Source organism: Haplochromis burtoni, unplaced genomic scaffold (assembly GCF_018398535.1).
Source record: "Haplochromis burtoni strain Fernald_Lab_line unplaced genomic scaffold, NCSU_Asbu1 Contig_450, whole genome shotgun sequence".
NCBI classification, from domain to species: domain Eukaryota; kingdom Metazoa; phylum Chordata; class Actinopteri; order Cichliformes; family Cichlidae; genus Haplochromis; species Haplochromis burtoni.
In genome coordinates this window covers 414,076-434,122 of record NW_024582811.1, presented here as the reverse complement: position 1 = coordinate 434,122, position 20,047 = coordinate 414,076, and the positions used below count along the sequence as shown (strand labels likewise).

The following is a 20,047-nucleotide window of genomic DNA, read 5'->3' as shown; positions in this document are numbered from 1 at the left end:
TTATAGATACAAAAATATAGATATGTACTGATAAGTGATCAGAATTATAATATTTCTGACTGTCTGAGGCAAAATTTCCTCGATTCAAATTGAATCGTGGATCGAATCGAGTCGGGACCTTGTGACCTCGTGCTATATAAATAAAATTGTCACTATCATCATTTACCAGGATGAAAACATTTTCTTCTATTTTGAATTTGTGATTTGTTCTATTGCTTTCTAGACTCTTGTGTGAGTATATCCTTACTTGCTTGTGAAGCAGCATACAGTGGCAGGCCAGTGATGACAGCAAATTCATCGCTATGGATTGCACAGTCCTTGGCGTCAGCATCATAGCTCTGGACCAGCAGACGAACCACATCAAGGTGACCCTCCTGGCAAGATGTGGCCAGCATCGAGTTGAGCAAATCTTTCCTCAGGCATGGACCTACCAAGAGCGGAGTAGTCAGAACAGGATTGTTTGCCAGTGATTTGTTACTTATTTGTTTTTGAAAAGTTGATGAAATCAAAAATAATAAATAGGCTCCCAGTTTAAACAGGTTTGTACTGCTAAATCATGTGCCATGGCGAATGCAGATGCTCTACTGTTGCCTTTTCTGTTCAAGACAACCTTAATAACCCCTCCATGGTCCCACCAGTTACTTTATCAGGTTTACAGTCCCCGCCCATCTCTTCTTTCCACTACAAACACAGTGTCGCTGAAAGATGGCGCTTTCTTCACAAAAACCTTGAATTAAATAGTTAGTTGTGAATGTGACCAAGTGCTTTTTGCAGTGTTCAGATTTCTCAGCATTACTGCAGGGTTACAATATAAAGCGCCTTGAGGCGACTGTATATATGAATGAAGCTAAACTGAACTGAACTTAAAAACATAAACAATTCTTCCTTCATCCATTTCAATCTAATCAAAGAAATTGAAACAATTAAAAAGAAAATGACATTTTTTCCCACAAACGTCCTCAAAGGTAAAGTTTCATGTCTCATTAGATGCTGAAAACACGTTCGATAGAGTAGAGCAGGACCGTCTTTTCCGTGCTCGAGAGAAATTCAGCCTCGAAAAGAAATTCATAGCCTGGATGAGCCTACTTTATTCTTCATCACTTGCATCAGTTAGATCCACTAACAATCACTGAGACTTTTATCCCCTGCAATCGCTAATGAAACTTTAGCTATTGTGCTCCGATGTAATCCTCAAATCTGCAGGTGTGGTGAGGAATGGCTTGGAGCGGAGAATGTTTGTAAGCTGATGATTTGCTTTTCTATGTTTCTTGGCCTGATTAATACCAGAAGTCCTCTCAGTCCTTAATTTGTTTGTTACGTCCCTCTGCAGCCCCTAATCTCCTCCATGTTTTCAGCTGGTGCTAATTGGCCACACCTGGTCAGGTGTGGATAACAGCATACCTGAGGCAGGCTTCCAGGGAGCTCACCTGTCTTTGCCTTGGTGGCAGCAGCCATTTTAGCCAACCTGGTATTCAACTTTAAGAAAAACACCTCTTCTCACTAACATCTTTTTTTTTTTTAATGCTACGGCTTTTGAGCACATCGTTCAATTCAATCTCTGGCTACAAACTGAACTTGTCCAATCAATGCTGCAGCTTGCAACTCCCCATTTTTCTTTTACTCATAAGGTAATCTATTATTAGTCCATTAATCTGCTGAAGATGATCTTGAGTTACTATCCATAACCCTTCTGTGAATATTCCGTATTGTCTCATGGTGATCTGTGACTTGCTGGGGGAGCAGGTTTATGGCAGGGTCAGGCTTCTTTTACATGTATAGCTACTTTGACCTACAAGTTGTTTGTACGTGGTAATAACTCTGTAACCGTACTGTTTGCTGTGATGTGTAAATCTGAAAGGTTGTCCATGCACTTGCCACGGTCCTGTTAAGGACCAAGTGGCCAACATTTCGCTGTTGGTGGTCATTCATTTTATAATGAATAATTAATACCAAAATAATACATAGAGAATCTATATATCCACATAGGATGAAAGTTGGACTGTATGCTGTACTCCTACCGGGAACATGATCCAGTAGCTCCTTGACCAAGTCGGTGTGGCCATAGTGCGCTGCCAAAACAGCAGGGTTGCTGTTAGATGGCTCCAGAGGCACAGGGATGCAAGCCTCTTTGAGGAGGTAACACACACTCTGTCGATCACCATACTGAGTGGCCACACACAGGAGACGTACCTGTAAATTAAAACAAAAATGAGGAAAAAAGGATATCTTCACTTATATATTCACTTACGCTAACATAGGAGATCAGGATAAACAGACACATGAAGGAACTTGCCAAGTTAACCCAGAGTTCCCTGTGTGTTCAAGTGTCAGGGCAACACGGACAGGGGTTTCATGGATCACATGACTTTTCTTTCACAGATAATTATCAGTGTGAGTGCTGACTGCATAGCTGTTATCAAACCGGGATAAAAATCTCTAAAGATTGCTAAAACATTCCAGTAAAATGCAACGCTTGTTAAATGGACAAGATGAATTAGGGAACACAAACATTTTATTTCCAGTTTATAGTTTTATCATCGAGTGTGCCCTCAGTGCTGCTGTTTATTTCTAAAGGCGGCAACTGCCCCGTTACAGCTCACCTGGACACATTTAAACATTAGAGCTCCCACAGCCTAAACAACGAGACGTGGAAATTAGATGTGATTATATGTCACCAACTGACAGTGATGGGAATGACGGCGTTACAAGTAACAGTGTTACTTTTTTCAGTCAAGAGTAATCTAACTAATTACTATTTCTATCGTTACAACGCCGTTACCGTTAACAAGAAAATGCGGTGCGGTCGCGTTACTATTCTTCAACAAACAGACGGTTGAACCCTCTTCAGCTTACTGCATCTTATATCAGTTGCACGGAAGCAGCTGTAAGTAATCTGGGCGCTACAGCTTTAAGCAGCTGCGCGCTCCCGCGGACGACGATCACTTTCTGACAGACGATCAGTTTTTGGGACAACACCCGGAGCTCAGGGGGCAAAAGAAGAATAAAGTAGTCGTGGTAAGCCAATCACATGACCACTTCAAGATGACAAAGCAACAATGTGACATATACCAGTTTTTAAGTTGTGTTGATAGGCCACGCAAAACCCGAGTCATGATAAACAATATACACGCCTGTTTGTTCCTGAATAGTTTCATCACGTACTGTCTAAGGACAGCGCAGCGAGCACTCTCTGCTTATGAACAAAAACAGCCCTTTTGTTTTGTTGGGAAAATGCACCATGTCGACCAATCCAAACAAATGATCTGGCAACATGACATTTGGTTTTAGGAGTGAGGAGGGAGGGGGGGAGGAGAGAGAGAGAGAGAGAGTGCTGTCTGCAGTGTCAGGCTGTGATGTTCTCCCTTATAGTGGCACAAATAATTTGAATGTAGAACACCTGATTGTTATGTAAACAGTTTGAAATGGTTATAAAAAAGCTAAATGGCTGCAAATAACTTTGTTGTTTGCAAAACTTGTGCGTCTGATTTGTAGAGGAAACTACAGGAAACATCAAAAGTAGTGAAAACTGGACCTCAGAGGGTTAAACATTTTTTAAAAAAATAAGTAACAATAGTTACTTTTCAAGTAATTAATTACTTTTGGAATCTTGTAACTCAGTTACTAACTCAGTTACTTTTTCTAAGAAGTAACTAGTAACTATAATTAGTTACTTTTTCAAAGTAACTTGCCCAACACTGCTAATTGAACAGATAACCTTGGTGTTAGACATTTCCATAACAATTAGACTTTTAATGAGTTCACTGAATTGTTCTTTTTCCAAGATGGAATGATTGCACACCATACATCTTTTATAACGTTCAAAAACAAAAGACAAAAAGAAAACAAATGAAAAAAAGAATTGTATATACAAGTTAGAATTTCATTTCTATAAGCCACACAAGGTCAAAAGTAGATATACAGACTCAAATAAACACTACCACACAGAAGGTTGGACATTCAGTGGTTTTTCTCTTTTTACTACTTTATACATTGTAGATACAAACTGAAGACATAAAAAATATGGAATTATGTAGCAAAGAAAAAGTTGATAAATAACTTCAAATAGATTCATCAAAGACTCACCACTGCTGCTGAGGATCAATGCTGAGGCATCAGCCTTAGAAACCACAGGTTAACTGCACCTCAGATTAGAGCCCAGATAAATGCCACACAGTAGCAGACACATCTCTACATCTCTACATCAACTGTTCAGAGGAGACTGTGTGAATCAGGCCTTTATGGTCACATAGCTGCTAAGAAACTTCAACTAAGGAAAAGCAACAAGCAGAAGAGATTTGTTTGGGCCAAGAAACACAAGGAATGGACTTTAGACCAGTGGAAATCTGTGCTTTGGTCTGATGAGTCCAAATTTGGGATCTCTGATTCCACCTGTTGTGTCTTTGTGGGAAGCAGAAAAGCTGCATGGTACATACACAGGTCCCATCGTGAAGCATGGAGGAGGTGGTGTGATGGTGCTTTGCTGGTGACACTGTTGGGGATCTGGTTTGCATTTAGTTGGACCATCATTTATTTTTCAACAGCATAAATGACCCCAAACACACCTACAGGGCTGTTTGACCAAGAAGGAGAGTGATGAGTGCTGCACCAGACGGCCTGGCCTCCACAGTCAGCAGACCTAAACCCAATCAAGATTGTTTGAGGTGAACCGCAGAGTGAAGGCAAAAGGGCCAACAAGTGCTCAGCATCTCTGGGAACTCTTTCAAGACTGTCAGAAAAAAATCTCAGGTGATAACCTCACGAAGCTCATGGAGAGAATGCGAAGAGCAAAGGATGGCTATTTTGAAGAATCTAAAATATAAAACATGTTTGGAGTTACATGACACTTTTTGTTTACTACGTAATTATAATTCATGGCTGCCTTTCCTCATAACAGCCATCCTTCAAGATTCTCTCCATTTAAAGCAATGCATTATCAGGGATTGTAACATCTAGTCCTTTTACTGAATCATAATTGCCATATATCTGCGGGATAAGCAGATGCCAACTTACATTGTCCACCGAGGTCGCCAAACTTCTGCAGAGTCAATCGCTACAGACTTCCAATCTTCATGTGGCCTTCAGATAAGGTCAACAACAGTGCATAAAGAACTTCATGGAATGGGCTTCCATAGACGAGCACCTGGATCCAAGGCTTACATCACCCAGTGCAACGCAAAGCATCAGATGCAGTGATGTAAAACACTCCCCCACTGGACTCTAGAGCAGTGGAAAAGTACTCTCTAGAGTAATTAATCATGTTTTTCGGTCTGCAAGCAATTGGATGTATATGGGTTTGGCGGTTGCCTGGAGAACAATAAAGGGTGGGCTGACATCATATTAAACCTTATGCAAGGAATGAGAATGGGATGTCACTCAAGTTCATGTGTGTGACAGCAGATAAGCATACGCTTCTGATAATATAGTGCATGTTTGGAAAGTTAAGTGGGGTTTCTCTCACCCCAACCGGCTGCGGCAGATGGCCCCGCCCCTCCCTGAGCCTGGTTCTGCTGGAGGTTTCTTCCTGTTAAAAGGGAGTTTTTCCTTCCCACTGTCACCAAAGTGCTTTCATAGGGGGTCATATGATTGTTGGGTTTTTCTCTGTATGTATTATTGTAGGGTCTACCTTACAATATAAAGCACCTTGAGGCGACTGTTGTTGTGATTTGGCGCTGTATAAATAAAATTGAATTGAATTGAATACATGTAATAATTAGCAAATCCTCAAAATGCATCCAGCCTAAAGATGGCACGTGGAAAAATTCCATGAAAAACATTAGACAGGCTTCGATAAAGAATAAAAGAGCTGAGGTCCTTAGTCCTAAAGAACATATCCAACTAATGGAACCAAAATCAGCATTCTGTACTCAATGAGCTTTATATTTAAATCCAATAAGACTCATTCACATGCCTCACAGTAGAGCTGGGCGATAGAACGATAACGATATGTATCGCGATATAACTTTTACTCGATAGAGAAATTAAGCTATCGCGATAGACCTCGCCGCTCTTGTCCTCTTAAAAAAAAAAATAAAAAAAAAAAAGGTCAGCCAATCCAAATTAAGTAGCGCAGAGCCGAACCAATCACAGCCGCAGCGTCACGTCGCGTGACTTGTTACGTACAGCACAAGTGCCAAGCCGCACGTGTGTTTGTTTGGGAAGCAGCCAGCGGGTAATGGAGGAAATGAGTGTGCCGACTAGAAAAATCAACCGAGCGTGACCGAAGAGAAAACAGATGATGGTTCCAACGCCGGAGAGATTGTCGAACGGAAGAGCCATAGAAGTTCCGTAGTGTGAAGGTATTTCGGCTATTTCAAGTCTGACAAAAAACAGAGTAGCGTGCACTGTAAATTGTGCCGAAAGCAAGTCTGGAAATACAATAAACTGGTGCATGCGTCACACTGTGCGCCACGTTATTGTTTCGGTGAAATGAATTTCTACAATATTACTGTTAATTCTACTCTCTGCAGTGTTTAAATGCTTACATATACACACAGTTACTGTCCCTCCACACATACGACTCGGTTCTGCTTCTATGCCCCAGCTTTGTTTACTTTTTCCCACCGAGGCTTCTAGACTTCTGATTGGCCAACATTTCTGCACGGTTAGGAATCTAGCGCCACCTGCTGCTTTGGCATGTTCATAGCAGCGTTTTCCTTCATTTCTGCCTTTATGTGTGGACGGGATTATTTTTTAAAACGAAACGAAAATCTCCGTTTTCAAAAATACCCGTGTACGTGTGGACGTAGCCTCAGTCTCTGACTGGAAGCGCTAATTCGTCATTCGGCTTTTGTCAGACTAAAGTAACTGTTAAAACTGTTTGAAAAGCTACAGCTATACAACAAGGAGAGATTGAGAATTTCCTTTTAGTTCTCAGTTTATTTGATATTGACAAAAGTTAGTCAGTTTTGTCTGTTCTTCTGTAAAACAAACTAAGATTTATTTTTAGAATTAATATTTTGTTTCTAAGTGGAATTGACAATTTAGTCTGTTTCGTTTGTTCTATTTTGAAACTTAAACGCTTTAGCGGCTGCCTTTTGTGTAGTTTGCAATATTTGCCTTTATTTATCTGAAAAAGTCTCATGTTCCTTAAGTACATCTACCCTGTTGAACTTATTATGGGAAATAAATATTTAAATAAAAACAAGCTGCTGATTATTTCACATTTTACTTGTGAGCAACGGCACATTTAAATCTTACAAATATAGTTATTTGGCTGTATATCGTGATAGATATCGTTATCGCCTGAAATGAAAAAAACATATCGTGATATGAAAAAATCTCATATCGCCCAGCTCTACTCACAGGTGGAGCATAGTCAACTAGAATCAGACAGGGGGTCTCAATCAGACACAAACAAGCACATTAAAACTTAACAAATGTTTTCTAAACACATAAATTGATATCAATTGGGGTTTTGTTTACTCAAACATAATATTTCTCTATAGCAGATGGTGAGAGATAGCCGGATAGCACAGATTTTTGTGAAACTGATGTTTATCCATTTGCAGGTATATTATAACACCCCCCAGTGGGCTTGTTACTGGGTGTAATAAGTAACCTGTGCATAATAGCTTAACTTTTAGGTGTGTTGTGTCAATATCTTATGCCAAGTCCTTTAATTTTATTATGATTACACGTTAGTTGCTTAGATTGTGTTGGATTCACCTTCGTCTTAGTGACACTGTGACACACCACGAGTAAAACAGGTTGCTGCCTTGATGACAGTCGTCCTCTTAGTAAATAGACCAGATATCATTTTGAAATATAAATTGATGTGCATCTCCATCCATTCACACCTATAAATAGATTTTTGGTTTTTCAAGCTTGGCGACTGTGCCACAAAATAACGTTTTTATTTTTTCCGCCTCCAGATACCCTGCTATACTTGCACAGAGTTTCACAACATTACCACGTCATAACGTTATAATAAAATAATAATGTGAAACCTCTCTCCAGTTATGAATCTCTGTCTTTGTGCAATGGCAAGTATATTTCCTGTTTCACCTGTTCCTGTCGTTGCTGGAACAGAGAACAACAACCACCATTGTTAGCAGTCTCTGACTGACATGTCTCGTTATTTGTCACTTGTAGTACAGGTGAGACATATAATTATAATTATGAGTTTTGTAGATATTCCATTATAACTACCATAGACGCCAAATGAAACTGGAAACTGTTACATTTGCTCTGACAGAATGTGCCTGGCCCTCCCCCACATATTTCCAAACTTCTTTGCCCTAGCCATGCACTCCGCCTTTGTAAACATATGCGAAAAAGTGGGTCCCTGTAGAGAGTTCAGTAAATTTAAGGGTGGTATTGTTATAGGATGCTACTGCTGCAACTAGTCAGTTCATGAAATTTCTCCTAGATAGTCCGCAATCAATTGCAAGGGGTATTATTGCAAAGTAGAAGTGTGCAGGTACTACAGCAACTAAGCCACGAACTGGCAACCAACAAAGTTGTAGAGTGGGATTAACCAGCACCGAGGCTTATAATGGATAAAAATCATTAGCTGACTCGATGACTACAGAGTTACAAACACGAACATCAGTACAAAAACTCTAAGGAAGCCTTATGGCATGCATTTCCATGTCTAAGCAGCTTCTATAGAAGTGCAGGTGGCCTTGTGCTTCTGTCCATATAGTGCATTTCATTCATTACCTAAACCAACTCAAAATTATTGCTGTCGCCAGTCACAATGAAAGCAATATCCCCAAGAAATAAGAAAAAAAATCCATTAAAGACCAAACAAGACTTCAAAAATTCATCTGGAAATTTCATTACACTATACCTGTAACGCTTCTCAGTCATCCAGGTCATGGTGATCCAAGAAGCTTGGAAAAAAGTGACGGGACTTCTATACATTTCTTGAAGATGTTTCACTTCGCTTAAAGAATTAAAGAAAGTCAGTCGCTTTTCTTTCCAAGCTCCTTAGGTAACACACCTGCCCCCAAGGCAGGTGTGTTACCCAGAGGTATGTGGGTGTGGCAAATGAAGTAGTGTGTGTTACTTTAATGAAGTAGTGATCAGGGTGAGGGTGCATTGTTAAGTAGTCCCACAGCGTGGGGAAAGAAACTACTGTCATGCTGTGAGGTGTTGCTTCTGATGGGCAGCTTTCCACCAGAGGGGAGTGTCACAAACAGTTCATGACCAGGCTGTGAGGGGTCGGCAGCAATCCTCCTTGCACTTCTTAGTGTGTTGGTGGTGTACAGATCTTGTAGGCAAGGCAGGTTGCACCCAATCACCTTCTCAGCAGAGCAGATGACATGCTACTGTCTGCCTTTGTCCTTGGTAGAGGCAACAGCATGCCAGATGGTGACAGAGGAGGTGAGGATAGATTCACTGATGGAGAAGTAAAACTGCACCACTAATGACTTGGGCAGTTTTTGTTTATTTTTGCCAGCTGGTGCAGGAAGCACATTCTCTGCTTTGATATCCCTCTGCTGGGATATGATAGTTCCCAGGAATTAGGAGGACTTCCTGGGCTAGTAGTTGTTTTACTGCCTGCCCATTTCCAGAGAGAAACAGAGTCACGAGCTGAAAACTGCTGTTGTAGCAGTTGAATACTGAATAACTATGGCCTTGGATATGGATTGTAGCAAAGGGTCTCAACACTTAACGCTCCAATGTGTAATGGACGCAACCGCCTAATGAAGCTAACTGAACCACGTCCACAAAAGGCAGAGAAGCGACCCTGAGCAAAGTGGAAGCGATTCACTACTTGACTCAGCATGTAATTAATTTGTGTGAATGTCTTTAATATACTGCTTAGAGATGGTGGTGACCAATGACTGCAGAAAACAGTCATTGGTGGTGACGCTCAAAGTGGATTGGCTAAATTCTTATCAGTCCCTAATGTGTATATACAAATACTCGTATGTTATTTTATTTTTACTCCATAAAGAATTTTCAGTACTTTACAATAACAGTCCATTTTAATTTATAATTGCATTCATAAATTATTTATTATAAATTATATTTATTTGTAATTTAGGCACATACTTACCAGCGTACCACTGTAACACTAGATCCAAACTTGCATAAGAGATTTTATATTTATAGCCTACACAGCAGTGTAGTGATACTTACCCCATCAATGCGCGGTGTCCCAGCACTGCACACCACACAGCATGCTTGTTGAATCAGCTCCCTGGCAACGTCCTCCTCTCCATCTTCATATGCTGCCTGGATGTTTTTAAAAGTGGGGTGAGTTAGCAGTGTAGAACAGGGCCCAGTATCCTCCACCAATGACACCTTTGCTCCCATATCCTCCCCAGGGCCTGTCAGGAAACAGGACAGTCAAAAAATGAAAAGAGAAAAAAATAAAGTGCATTTGTAACTAGGATCTGGACTTTACAGAGGCCTGTGGCCGGTTAAACACTGTATTACTGTAACCCTGTTATTAGCATGCACCCAGAACTGGGTCATCTTATTTAAAGAGTACGCTCATGGTATGAGCTAAAGCACAACAAAGATTGTCTCTGATGGCAGATGTTAAGAAGCACTTTTTACTGTACTTCTATACATCATTAAAAAAACATTACTATTTAAAAATGGCGAAAAAACCCAAACACTAATATTCTCGTATCAATGTCAACATTCAAGATTCCACTCAGGTTTTTATTATTTAAAGAAAAAAGAAATGCATGCCGTTTATTCTGGAGTTGCACAGGGAACTCAAATGCCTGTGCAGGTTCTCATCCAGGTCGTGGTAACCCAAGGAGCTTGGGAAGAAAAGCAACCAGGCTTCTTGTTCTTTAAGTTTCTTGAAGACATTGAAAAGCTTCTTCTGTTTTAAGACCAAATGGTGGACAGTCCGAGGTATTTCCAGGCACCTTAACATCCACTCACATCTTGCGTCAGTTGATCTCAATGGGTCACATGACAGGCTGAGGCAATGGTTTCACCTGAAGCTTCTGCTAATAATGACCCACATGCTTTTCACACCTTATAAGACAATGTTCTGCTTCTAAATTCAGAAAAAACAGATTATTGTACTCGGCCTAAAAAACGTACAATTATGGTATCCAACCAGATACTTACTCTGGGTGGCATAAACTTGGCCTCCACGAACACTGTCAGGAATCTTTGAATTGGTTTTGACCAGGATGTGTCCTTCAATGTGTATTTTAAAAAAATATTTAATACTACTTTTCTCCACTTGCACATTTGCATGCCAAGTATCATTGGCCAAGATACAAACCGCGAGTTGGTCTCTGATGCATCCATAGAGAAATACCCCTCAAAACCATTACAAATGCATATTATATGATCTACAAGTGTAAACAAAGATTGACAAATTTGTACAGTGAATTAGCCTAAGGAGCTTGGAAAGAAAAGTTTCTGGACTTCTTTAAGTTTCTTGAAGACGTTTCATCTCTCATCCCAGAAGCTTCTTCAGTTCTAAGACCAAATGGTGGAGACTCCCAAATTTAAGGCTTTTTAGGAGTGATCCTAAGAGGGTCCTGGACCCCCAATTGATCCTCTGCCTAATCACACGAGCCAAAGTGTGAAAACGGGTGTGGGTCACAATCACCCAAGGTTTCAGGTGAACCCATTGTGAGACCTTGCCCCAGCCTATCATCTGACTTACTGATCAAATGACCCAAGATGTGAGTGGGCATTAGGCGTTGTGTGTTGTGCCATGTGTTTATGAAGTGGCTGTTTGGTCTGAGCATTCCTCGCTGCACTGTACAGCATACACTTGTTGTTACGTTTGTTTTTGGGAGTGTTTTTCTTTCGGATGAACCAATTTCTATCTCAGTGTGTGGCTGAGTCTGAAGTACACTGGGATGTTGTGCTTGGAAAAGACTCATGAGTTTCTCTAACAAACCTGGTACATAAGGGATGACAATATTGTTCTGCTTGTCTTAATGTAGCCAAAAACTGGAAATGAAAACAAAACTTAAAAGTGAAAAAGAGAATTTTATTTATAACTTTAATGAGCCCGTAGCATTTCACAGTTCTCTACTTGACGACATTTGGGCCAAAAAAATTAAGCTCGCATAGAAGTGCCAAAATCCACAGTTCAAGGTATAGTCGCCAGAGGCTGGATCCAAAAACAAGTCAGATCACCATGTTAAAGTGCCCACCGAACAGCAACTACAAGTTATGATTACAGTTTCTCAGCTGTAAAAAAGAAGAAGAAAAATGGCAACCATCAGAGCTGCCCCCTATTAGATTTCAAAGTCCCATGTCGCTGTGTTATCAAATTATTCAATTCACAAGATTTTCAGAAAACTTGACCTCTGACCATGAGGTCGAGGTCACTTAGATTCGAGCTCATCCAAGATTTTTTTAATTAGATTCACCTATGGTGTCAATTTACTGTTTCCTTGTACTCTGGTAATCGCATTCACAAACTCAGACATCTATACCACCCGCTTGCTCCGTGGGTTGATGACAATAAACCATCTGCATCTACAGCTGAGGGGAAAAATTTATAGTCAAAAAGCTGTTTTGGATGATAGCTTCCATAATTAAGACACGTTCCCAGAGCACAAGAGCCCAAAGAGGATGACTGCAGAGGCAATCGCACCACCCACCAAGAGAAGAGCTGAGAGCCCCAGGAGGGGGTCACCCAGGCCCCAGCAAACAGCTGCTGGGAGGGAGCCAATACACACCCGGGCACCCAGACACAGAACCACCAATGCACCAGTGGGCGGGGGCATCAACCAGGGAGTGTTATTGGGTGGGGGATTTTTAGTGCAACTGGGACACTGGGCTGTAATGAAGGTGTGATGTACTTCACTAAAAATGCTACCATATAAGACAGAACAATTTAGAGCCATTGCCAAAATTCTGGAAATTAGCCACCTGAACAGCAGTGTTACTCCACAAAAGTAAATTATTACACATGTTTTCTGACTTTTCTTCATGCAGTCTATTACTCAATTACTTGCTGGCGAAAGTAATTTGTTACACCACTCTCTCGTTACTCTGACAAATCAACTAAAACGCATTGTCACATATTTACCAGCCTATAAAACAAACCTTCTGTTACAGTTGCACACATCAACACAAATCTCTATCCTAGTAAGGACAGATATGTAATCTTTCCTTCAGTTTTTTTGTTTTTTTTTTACACACATATGAACACAGAACCTGTAAAACACAAAGCAAGCATGCATATCAGCCCAAAGATACTTTAAAGCGACCGCCACAGTGATTCTACTTCAGAACCATGAACAAGTAGAAATAGGCTTTAACCCTGGCTGCTCCTCACTGCTTGTGTTACCTGTTGAAGATCAGGCTCTGGCTGATGAATGTTTTATTTTTTGTGAGTAGGAGTAGCGCACTACTGTGATCAATGAACTTCCTCAGGGATTAATAAAGTTTGTTTATTCATTTCTTTTCTGTGTGCCCGGCACACATGTAGCTGAAGAAGCTTTGTAACTGTAATGTGCAGGACTGTGTTACATTATTGGGTGAGATTCCTTTGTGATAAGGAAAACCTGCCCAGATTGATGGGTTCCTAACTTATATATTATTATGTCTGTGAAGGTTCTCAGTCATCCAGGTCATTGTAGTCTAAGGAGCTTGCAAAGAAAAGCGTCTGGACTTCTTTAAGTTGCTTGAAGACGTTTCACCTCTCATCCGAGAAGCTGCTTCAGTTCTAAGGTCAAATGGTGGAGAGTCTTCAAGCAACTTAAAGAAGTCCAGACGCTTTTCTTTGCAAGCTCCTTTGACTATATATTATTATGCAAGTTTATAAAGTTTAAGCAAAATGTCTTTTTTTTTTTTTTTTTTAACGCTGAATTAATTTGAATGTCTGTCGTATTATAGTCAGGAAGTCAAAAGATACAAACACATTAGGTTCCTCGTTACAGTGGGGGAAAAAAGAGTAATCAAACTGACTACAAACCAGTTTACAATGTTCCACTGTTCTCCTACCTAATCCCACGTCATCTATTATCATTTGCCACACACTGCAGAGTGAAACATGCTGTATTTGGCAGGAAGAAAATCTAGAAGATGCTTACATGTGTTAAGCGAGATGTCAGTGTGCAGAGTTTACTTCACATACAAATGGCAAAAAATAACACTTTTGAAACCATCATAGTTTCAGTTCTTCTTTTTCTAAAAGAAAGAAGTGCTGCTGCCACTTCACACATAGCTACATTTCAGTTTGCAGTAACGTCCTTTCTCAACCTGCCTCATGAGGCCACGACTGCATCAAGAAAACAAAGCAAACCAGCCATGTACATAAGAGAGACACACATAAGATGCTGGGAAGGTTACTTACTGCTTTTTTGCTCCATGTTGCTGGGAATGTCTCCAGAGTCCCGGTGAAGACCAACAGACCAGTAGGACATTCTTCTTGGAGCTACTAGTTAGGTTAACCACTGTTAAAGGAAAGAGGAGTCCTAAATATACCTGTCAGCCTGCACACAGACAATGTTGCTGTGATGTAGAACAAACACATACTCTTTGAATTCATTAAAAAAGGTCATTCTACCAGTTGATTAGGCACAATTAGCTGTACAGCCCGAATAATACCAAACAACAACTAAGTGTGCTAAAAGATCAAAATCAAAGAACAGACTTTCAGGTTGAATTCAAAGTATTGAACAAAGGCATTGCATGAAATGTTTAGTATTTGGAGAAATTGTGAAGCGCAGGCAACAATTTAACAAAAATCTTATTGGCCCATTTAACAGAATACATAAAATCATTAAATATGGATTGTTTTTAATACTTGGATGAAAGTCACTTTACCCTTCTGCCTACTGGTGTTGGCCAGAGGGGCCGATGGTGCGATATGGCAGCCTGGCTTCTGTCAGGGCAGCTGTGGCTACAACTGTAGCTGCCTCCACCAGTGTGTGAATGTGAGAGTGACTGAATAGTGGCATTGTAAAGCGCTTTGGGTGCCATGAAAAGCGCTATATAAATCCAATCCATTATTATTGTTGTTGCTTGCGGTTCTCTCTGCCTTCAGTCAACACGCTGTCATCCATTTGCACATTGTAGCGTTGCCCTATACATTTGACATGATATGGCTAAATATGAGCAAGAAGTATGGTGCTGTAGGATTATCCTACTACTCCTACCAGGACTCACATCATCAATAACCACGTGTGTTTGATGGAGGAACAGAGGTAGAGAGGAAGCCAAGCTGCTGTGTCTGTGTTCCAATTCTGATCCCCAAGGATCCCCAGAAGGAACCGGTTTCATCTAACTAACAGCCAATAACCTGCCTCAGGACCACATGTAATGTCCTATCAGGCATCATAGCGCCTAAGATAAACAGACATATGGCTCACTACATGAGCAGAGCACTAAAAGGATGGTGATGTCGCGAACAACACTAGAGGCCAACTTCAAGCCAACAGCACAAGCTGCCATGTGCGGGATTTACCAAGGAGATGTCCTGTCACCAGTACTGTCCTGCATAGGCCTGAGCCCTGACCGAGGGCAATGACAAGACTGGCTACGGACACCGACTACTAGGGCTGGGCCACATCGTACCGTTCACGGTAATACCGGTATAATGTTGGGCAACGATAAAAAAAAAAGAAATATCGCGATAGAATATGGGTAAAATGCGCATGCACAGTGCCTTTGTTTACATACGCACATGGCGGAAAAAGCATGTCGGTGAATCCGCGAAAGTGGATCGTTGAATGAAACGGATGAACCAGAACTGGTTTGTAAAAATGCTGCAGCTTCACTGGTGTGGAACTGGTTTAGCTTTCGTCCGTCAGATACACAACAAAGCACTATTTTTGGTAGCGCATGCTAGCGGGCCGTCGTTATTACCGTGTTGTTTGGAAAATACGGCGCACTTAAAATCATCCTTTGATTTTTCTGAAAGTCGACAGAGCCCCTTATAATCCCGTGTGCCTTATGTATGAACTCTGGTTGTGTTTGCTGACCTCGAAACGGTTTTATGTACACGGCGACTTTGCTAAGCTGCGAAGCCGCACCGCTTGATGGATTGTCGGAGCATTACGGCTATCGTAGGCGGAGCCTCGGAGTGATACGTACTGTGCTTCAACATAATGTTACCGTATTGTGTGTGTATAACCTCTTTTTAAGTTTTGTGGATGTTATACATGGTTATGCTGAGGATGTGTCGGCCAGTTTCCACTGGAAATGCCTTTTGGTTAAACTGTCAGCGAGGAGTTTGCACTGTTAAATGTTTATATAACTTTAATGCAGATAAAAAACAGCTGCTTGTTTAAGTGAAAATACATTGATGGGTTTTGTTTTGTTTTTTTCACTAATAAAGTTGTGGAGCTGTAAAATATTTTGGTCTCGTGTCAATTATATCGTCAGTTATATCGTTATCGCAAATTTTCAAATGTATAACGTGATAGGGCTGTGCGATATGACCAAAACCTCATATCCCGATATAAGACACCTATCGTCCGATAACGATATAAATCACAAAAATGTAACATTTGCTGTAAAGTCTGTGAATCTCAACTTGCGTGAAGTGTTTCCAGCTGCGCATCATGTATCTGGAGTCGAGTGTTTTAACCGATGCATGAAACGACACATTTTTAGACATAAGTTGTAACGGCGCCGTTTTCTTTGTGAGTATTTATTACACGGCGTGCTGCGGGGAAAAGCCTGTTCTAACGTTTGAGTCTAAGGTTTATTTTTTAGCACCTGGCGGCTCTTTTTTGCTTTTCATCCGTAAATATTCTGCATACTCTTTCACGTGATTCAGTTTATTTTGAAAAGTCTTAACAGGATCTCGAGCTTTATTGTGAAAGGTTTATGTGGAAAATAAACAAGCGGACACGCGATGGTTTTAGCGTCAACGACAACGATGGTTATATTAAATATAAGAGAAAGAGAGAACTTAAATTAATACAGCCACTACAGTCACCATCAAAACCATGAAGAAATATCGCTGTAAACAGTTTATTTTGCGACACCACGAAACAAACGATAGCGTAAATTGAAATGATAGACGTTTTTATATCATCATCCGATATATATCGTTATATCGAACAGCCCTATATCCTGATAAATATTTTTGGTCATATCGCCCTGCTCTACCAACTACAGCAGTTGTTAATAGTCAAAACTGAGGAATCGCACAACCAGAAGACAACGCTGCAGTCACACAGGACAGCTACAAGCACCTGGGAATCGCACAGGCAAATGGGAACCATGAAGAGACTACTAGGAAAGCGACAAACACCAAATACCTGCAGAGGGTCAGGCAATGTCCCGAGAAGTCGGATGATTGGGAAGGACAAGATCTGGGCAATCTACGCCTACACCCTACTGTTAGTCTGATACCCTGTTGGCCATAGGAAGCACAGACAAGGAGGCTCCTTACAGAGTTTCACCCCAAGTCCAGCACCTTGAGACTGTACTGTAAACGGAAAGGAGGAGACTGAGGACTAGTGGGAGTCATAACCACTATCTAGCATGAAATACCAAACATCCATGTGCGCATCTGGAAGATGGCCTATAACTGTGCTTAGTAAATACCTCAGGCAACAGAAAGCTGGAAGGACAGGCCCCTGCATGTGTTCCATGCTGCATTTTCTAGCGTTAGTCTGGAGTGCCAACATGAGGTATAACGACTGTGACTGTAGCCAGTCTGTGCATGTCTCTGCCGTGTGTAGCTGCGCAGCAATTTTTATATCCCTAGCCAACTTCTGAATAACATCAATAATAACAACAACAACAACAATGACTGCTGGAACACAAAGTGCTTCCATTTGTGGGACATGTCACAGAAAATGGGGCAGACTTTGAAAAACAGCTTTGTTACTTTTTTTTTTTTTAACAGTAACTCTGTCAAAAAAAGAGTTAAAAAAACAAATCACGACAACTGAGTTAGTGGTTCCTGCTTACCACGAGACACAGCACGTCTTAGCACCGCATTAATATCCAACTTACCGCATGCCTGAAAGGTCCAGTGAGAGGCAGAGAGGGTTTTGCAGCGTTGCTGTATATACCAGCCGCGGATTACCTCACAACAATCTTTTACTGGACTTCCTGATTCCACGAAAAAACTTTCCACTCCGGACGAATTTTGAGCAGTCGGGTTGTTTAACACAGAGATTTCCGGTATTAATTTTCAAAATAATATGGATGCCTGGTGTGTTTTTCAAAATAAGGTTGTAAAGGCTTGTAGAAACGCTTTTGCCCATCAGAGTATGCTTGTAGCTCATAATTATAAAGCCTGGACGGTTTGCCACTTCATTTTACCCGTTAAAGTATGCTTGTAGGTAACATTCACAAAGATAGCATGGTTTGGCACTGACTTTTAGCGGTTCAAGTATGATTCTAGCTCATATTCACAAAGGTAGGACGGTTCGCCACTTAATTTCGTGTTGTGCGCATGCGCAAAAACAACGGTTAGGATGGTTCCCCAGAACACCTGTTGAGGTCTGAAATTGGCATTTTCTTTTTCAGGGATTGTGCAGATTTGATAAGTGTTTTTGGGATCGTTGTTTTGTTGCATGATCCAGTTTTAACCTAAGCTTGGTCTCGTGGATTGATGGCCTCACACAGTGGTGTTTTTGATATGGGCGACACGGCGAGGTGCGCCTGCTGCTTGCCGCACAGGGAGGAGGGGCGAGGGATTCTCTGGCATTTAATAACCAGCTCGCAAAATAAAAGTAAATAAAAGAAAGCAACAACCACAAAAACAGAATACATTATGATATAGATTTATAATTTGCACCGATGTGTTTTCTAAATTCTGTCACACATATGCGAAAAGTGAGCCCTCAGTGCGCCTGCTTGCTGCCGATGCTGTGCTGCTGAGGTCTATCACACAACCTGTCGAAAGGGGAGGGGGCAGGGTGCTTCCAAATAGAGCACATTTCATTCATAATGTTGTCAGTCCAAGCCTATTATGTATTAATTATTTCTTCCTGGGCTGTACGAAATCCCAGAAAAAACCCCTATACTAATCGAATCTCTGCACTAAGGTGTAGGTCTGTTAGGTTATGTTGTGGTGATTTTCGGGTTTGGGGATGGGTGTTGATACTGGAGTGCAAAATGAACACCAGCGGAAGATTGACAAGAAAAGGTTAAAGCCATCAGGTGCTCAGTGTAGAGAAAACAGAGAAAAAAGGAGGAGGAGAAACTAGCAAAAGATACAGGTAAGCAGATGTGTCATTGGATAATGACAGGTATTATGTATAACATGTATCCTGAACAAGATAACATTTCTGCTTACGTTTGTTAGCCACTGGTCTATCTTAGTAAGCAGTAGACAGACACTGATTGTTGATTTGCCTCCTATTGTCATTGTATGACGAATCATAATGGCTGCTTGTTAGCCGTTTGCATACTCTCTCTCTCTCTCTCTCTCTCTCTCTCTCTCTGAATATGACTGCACATTTACTCCGACATCATCCTCGTGCAAAGACAAGTGGAAGCAGACAAAAACAACAAGCACGCATGCTACAAACTTTACCCGAGTCATTTAGACAGCCGTTAGCACAGGATTCTCCTTATGGGGACCTGATATGTTTAATATGCTGCTGAGAATATAGCCCAGAAGAAGCGGATAGTATAGCTTTTATTTTGAAAGAGCCATTTCTCTGTAATAAACTCTCTTTTCCAAAGATGAGTGATTTCTCCATCAGATAGGTACTTTTGAGTTAAAATATATATTTATAATTTTAATAAATGACAAATTAAAAAGGCATGAACATTTTTTTTGTACCGAAAAAATATCAAACCGTGACACCAAAGTATCGAACTGAACCGTGAATTTTGTGTATCGTTGCACCCCTAGTGTGTATGTATGTATGTATGTATATATACATAAATATATGGGGAACTCAATGTGGATGTGGCGTACAATGCTAGGGGCCAGCTTCGAGTCAATAGCACAAGTCAGTACCAAATGCGGGATCTACCGAGGAGATGCTCTGTGTCCACTGCTGTTCTGCATGGGCCTGAACCCCCTCAGTGAGATCATTAACAAGACTGGTTGCCGACTAGGAAATGGAGCAATCATCAGCCAGCTCCTCTGCATGGATGACATCAAGCTGTATGTCAAGAGTGAACGAGACATACATTCACTGATCCACAGCACCAGGATATACAGCAGTGACATCGG

The 20,047-nt window shown here is 41.0% G+C and overlaps 1 protein-coding gene across 1 annotated transcript in view; it reads right to left on the bottom strand.

The window, feature by feature from the left end:
• Nucleotides 1-18,050, bottom strand: part of lrrk1 (leucine-rich repeat kinase 1) — a gene marked incomplete at its 3' end in the record, with an annotated part of 56,793 nt that extends 38,743 nt beyond the window's left edge. Inside the window, 5 exon segments of the mRNA XM_005945724.3 lie at nucleotides 248-427; nucleotides 2,019-2,190; nucleotides 10,090-10,280; nucleotides 14,246-14,345; nucleotides 17,866-18,050. Coding sequence (XP_005945786.2) covers nucleotides 248-427; nucleotides 2,019-2,190; nucleotides 10,090-10,280; nucleotides 14,246-14,315 — 613 coding nt within the window.
• Nucleotides 18,051-20,047: the final 1,997 nt, after the last annotated feature.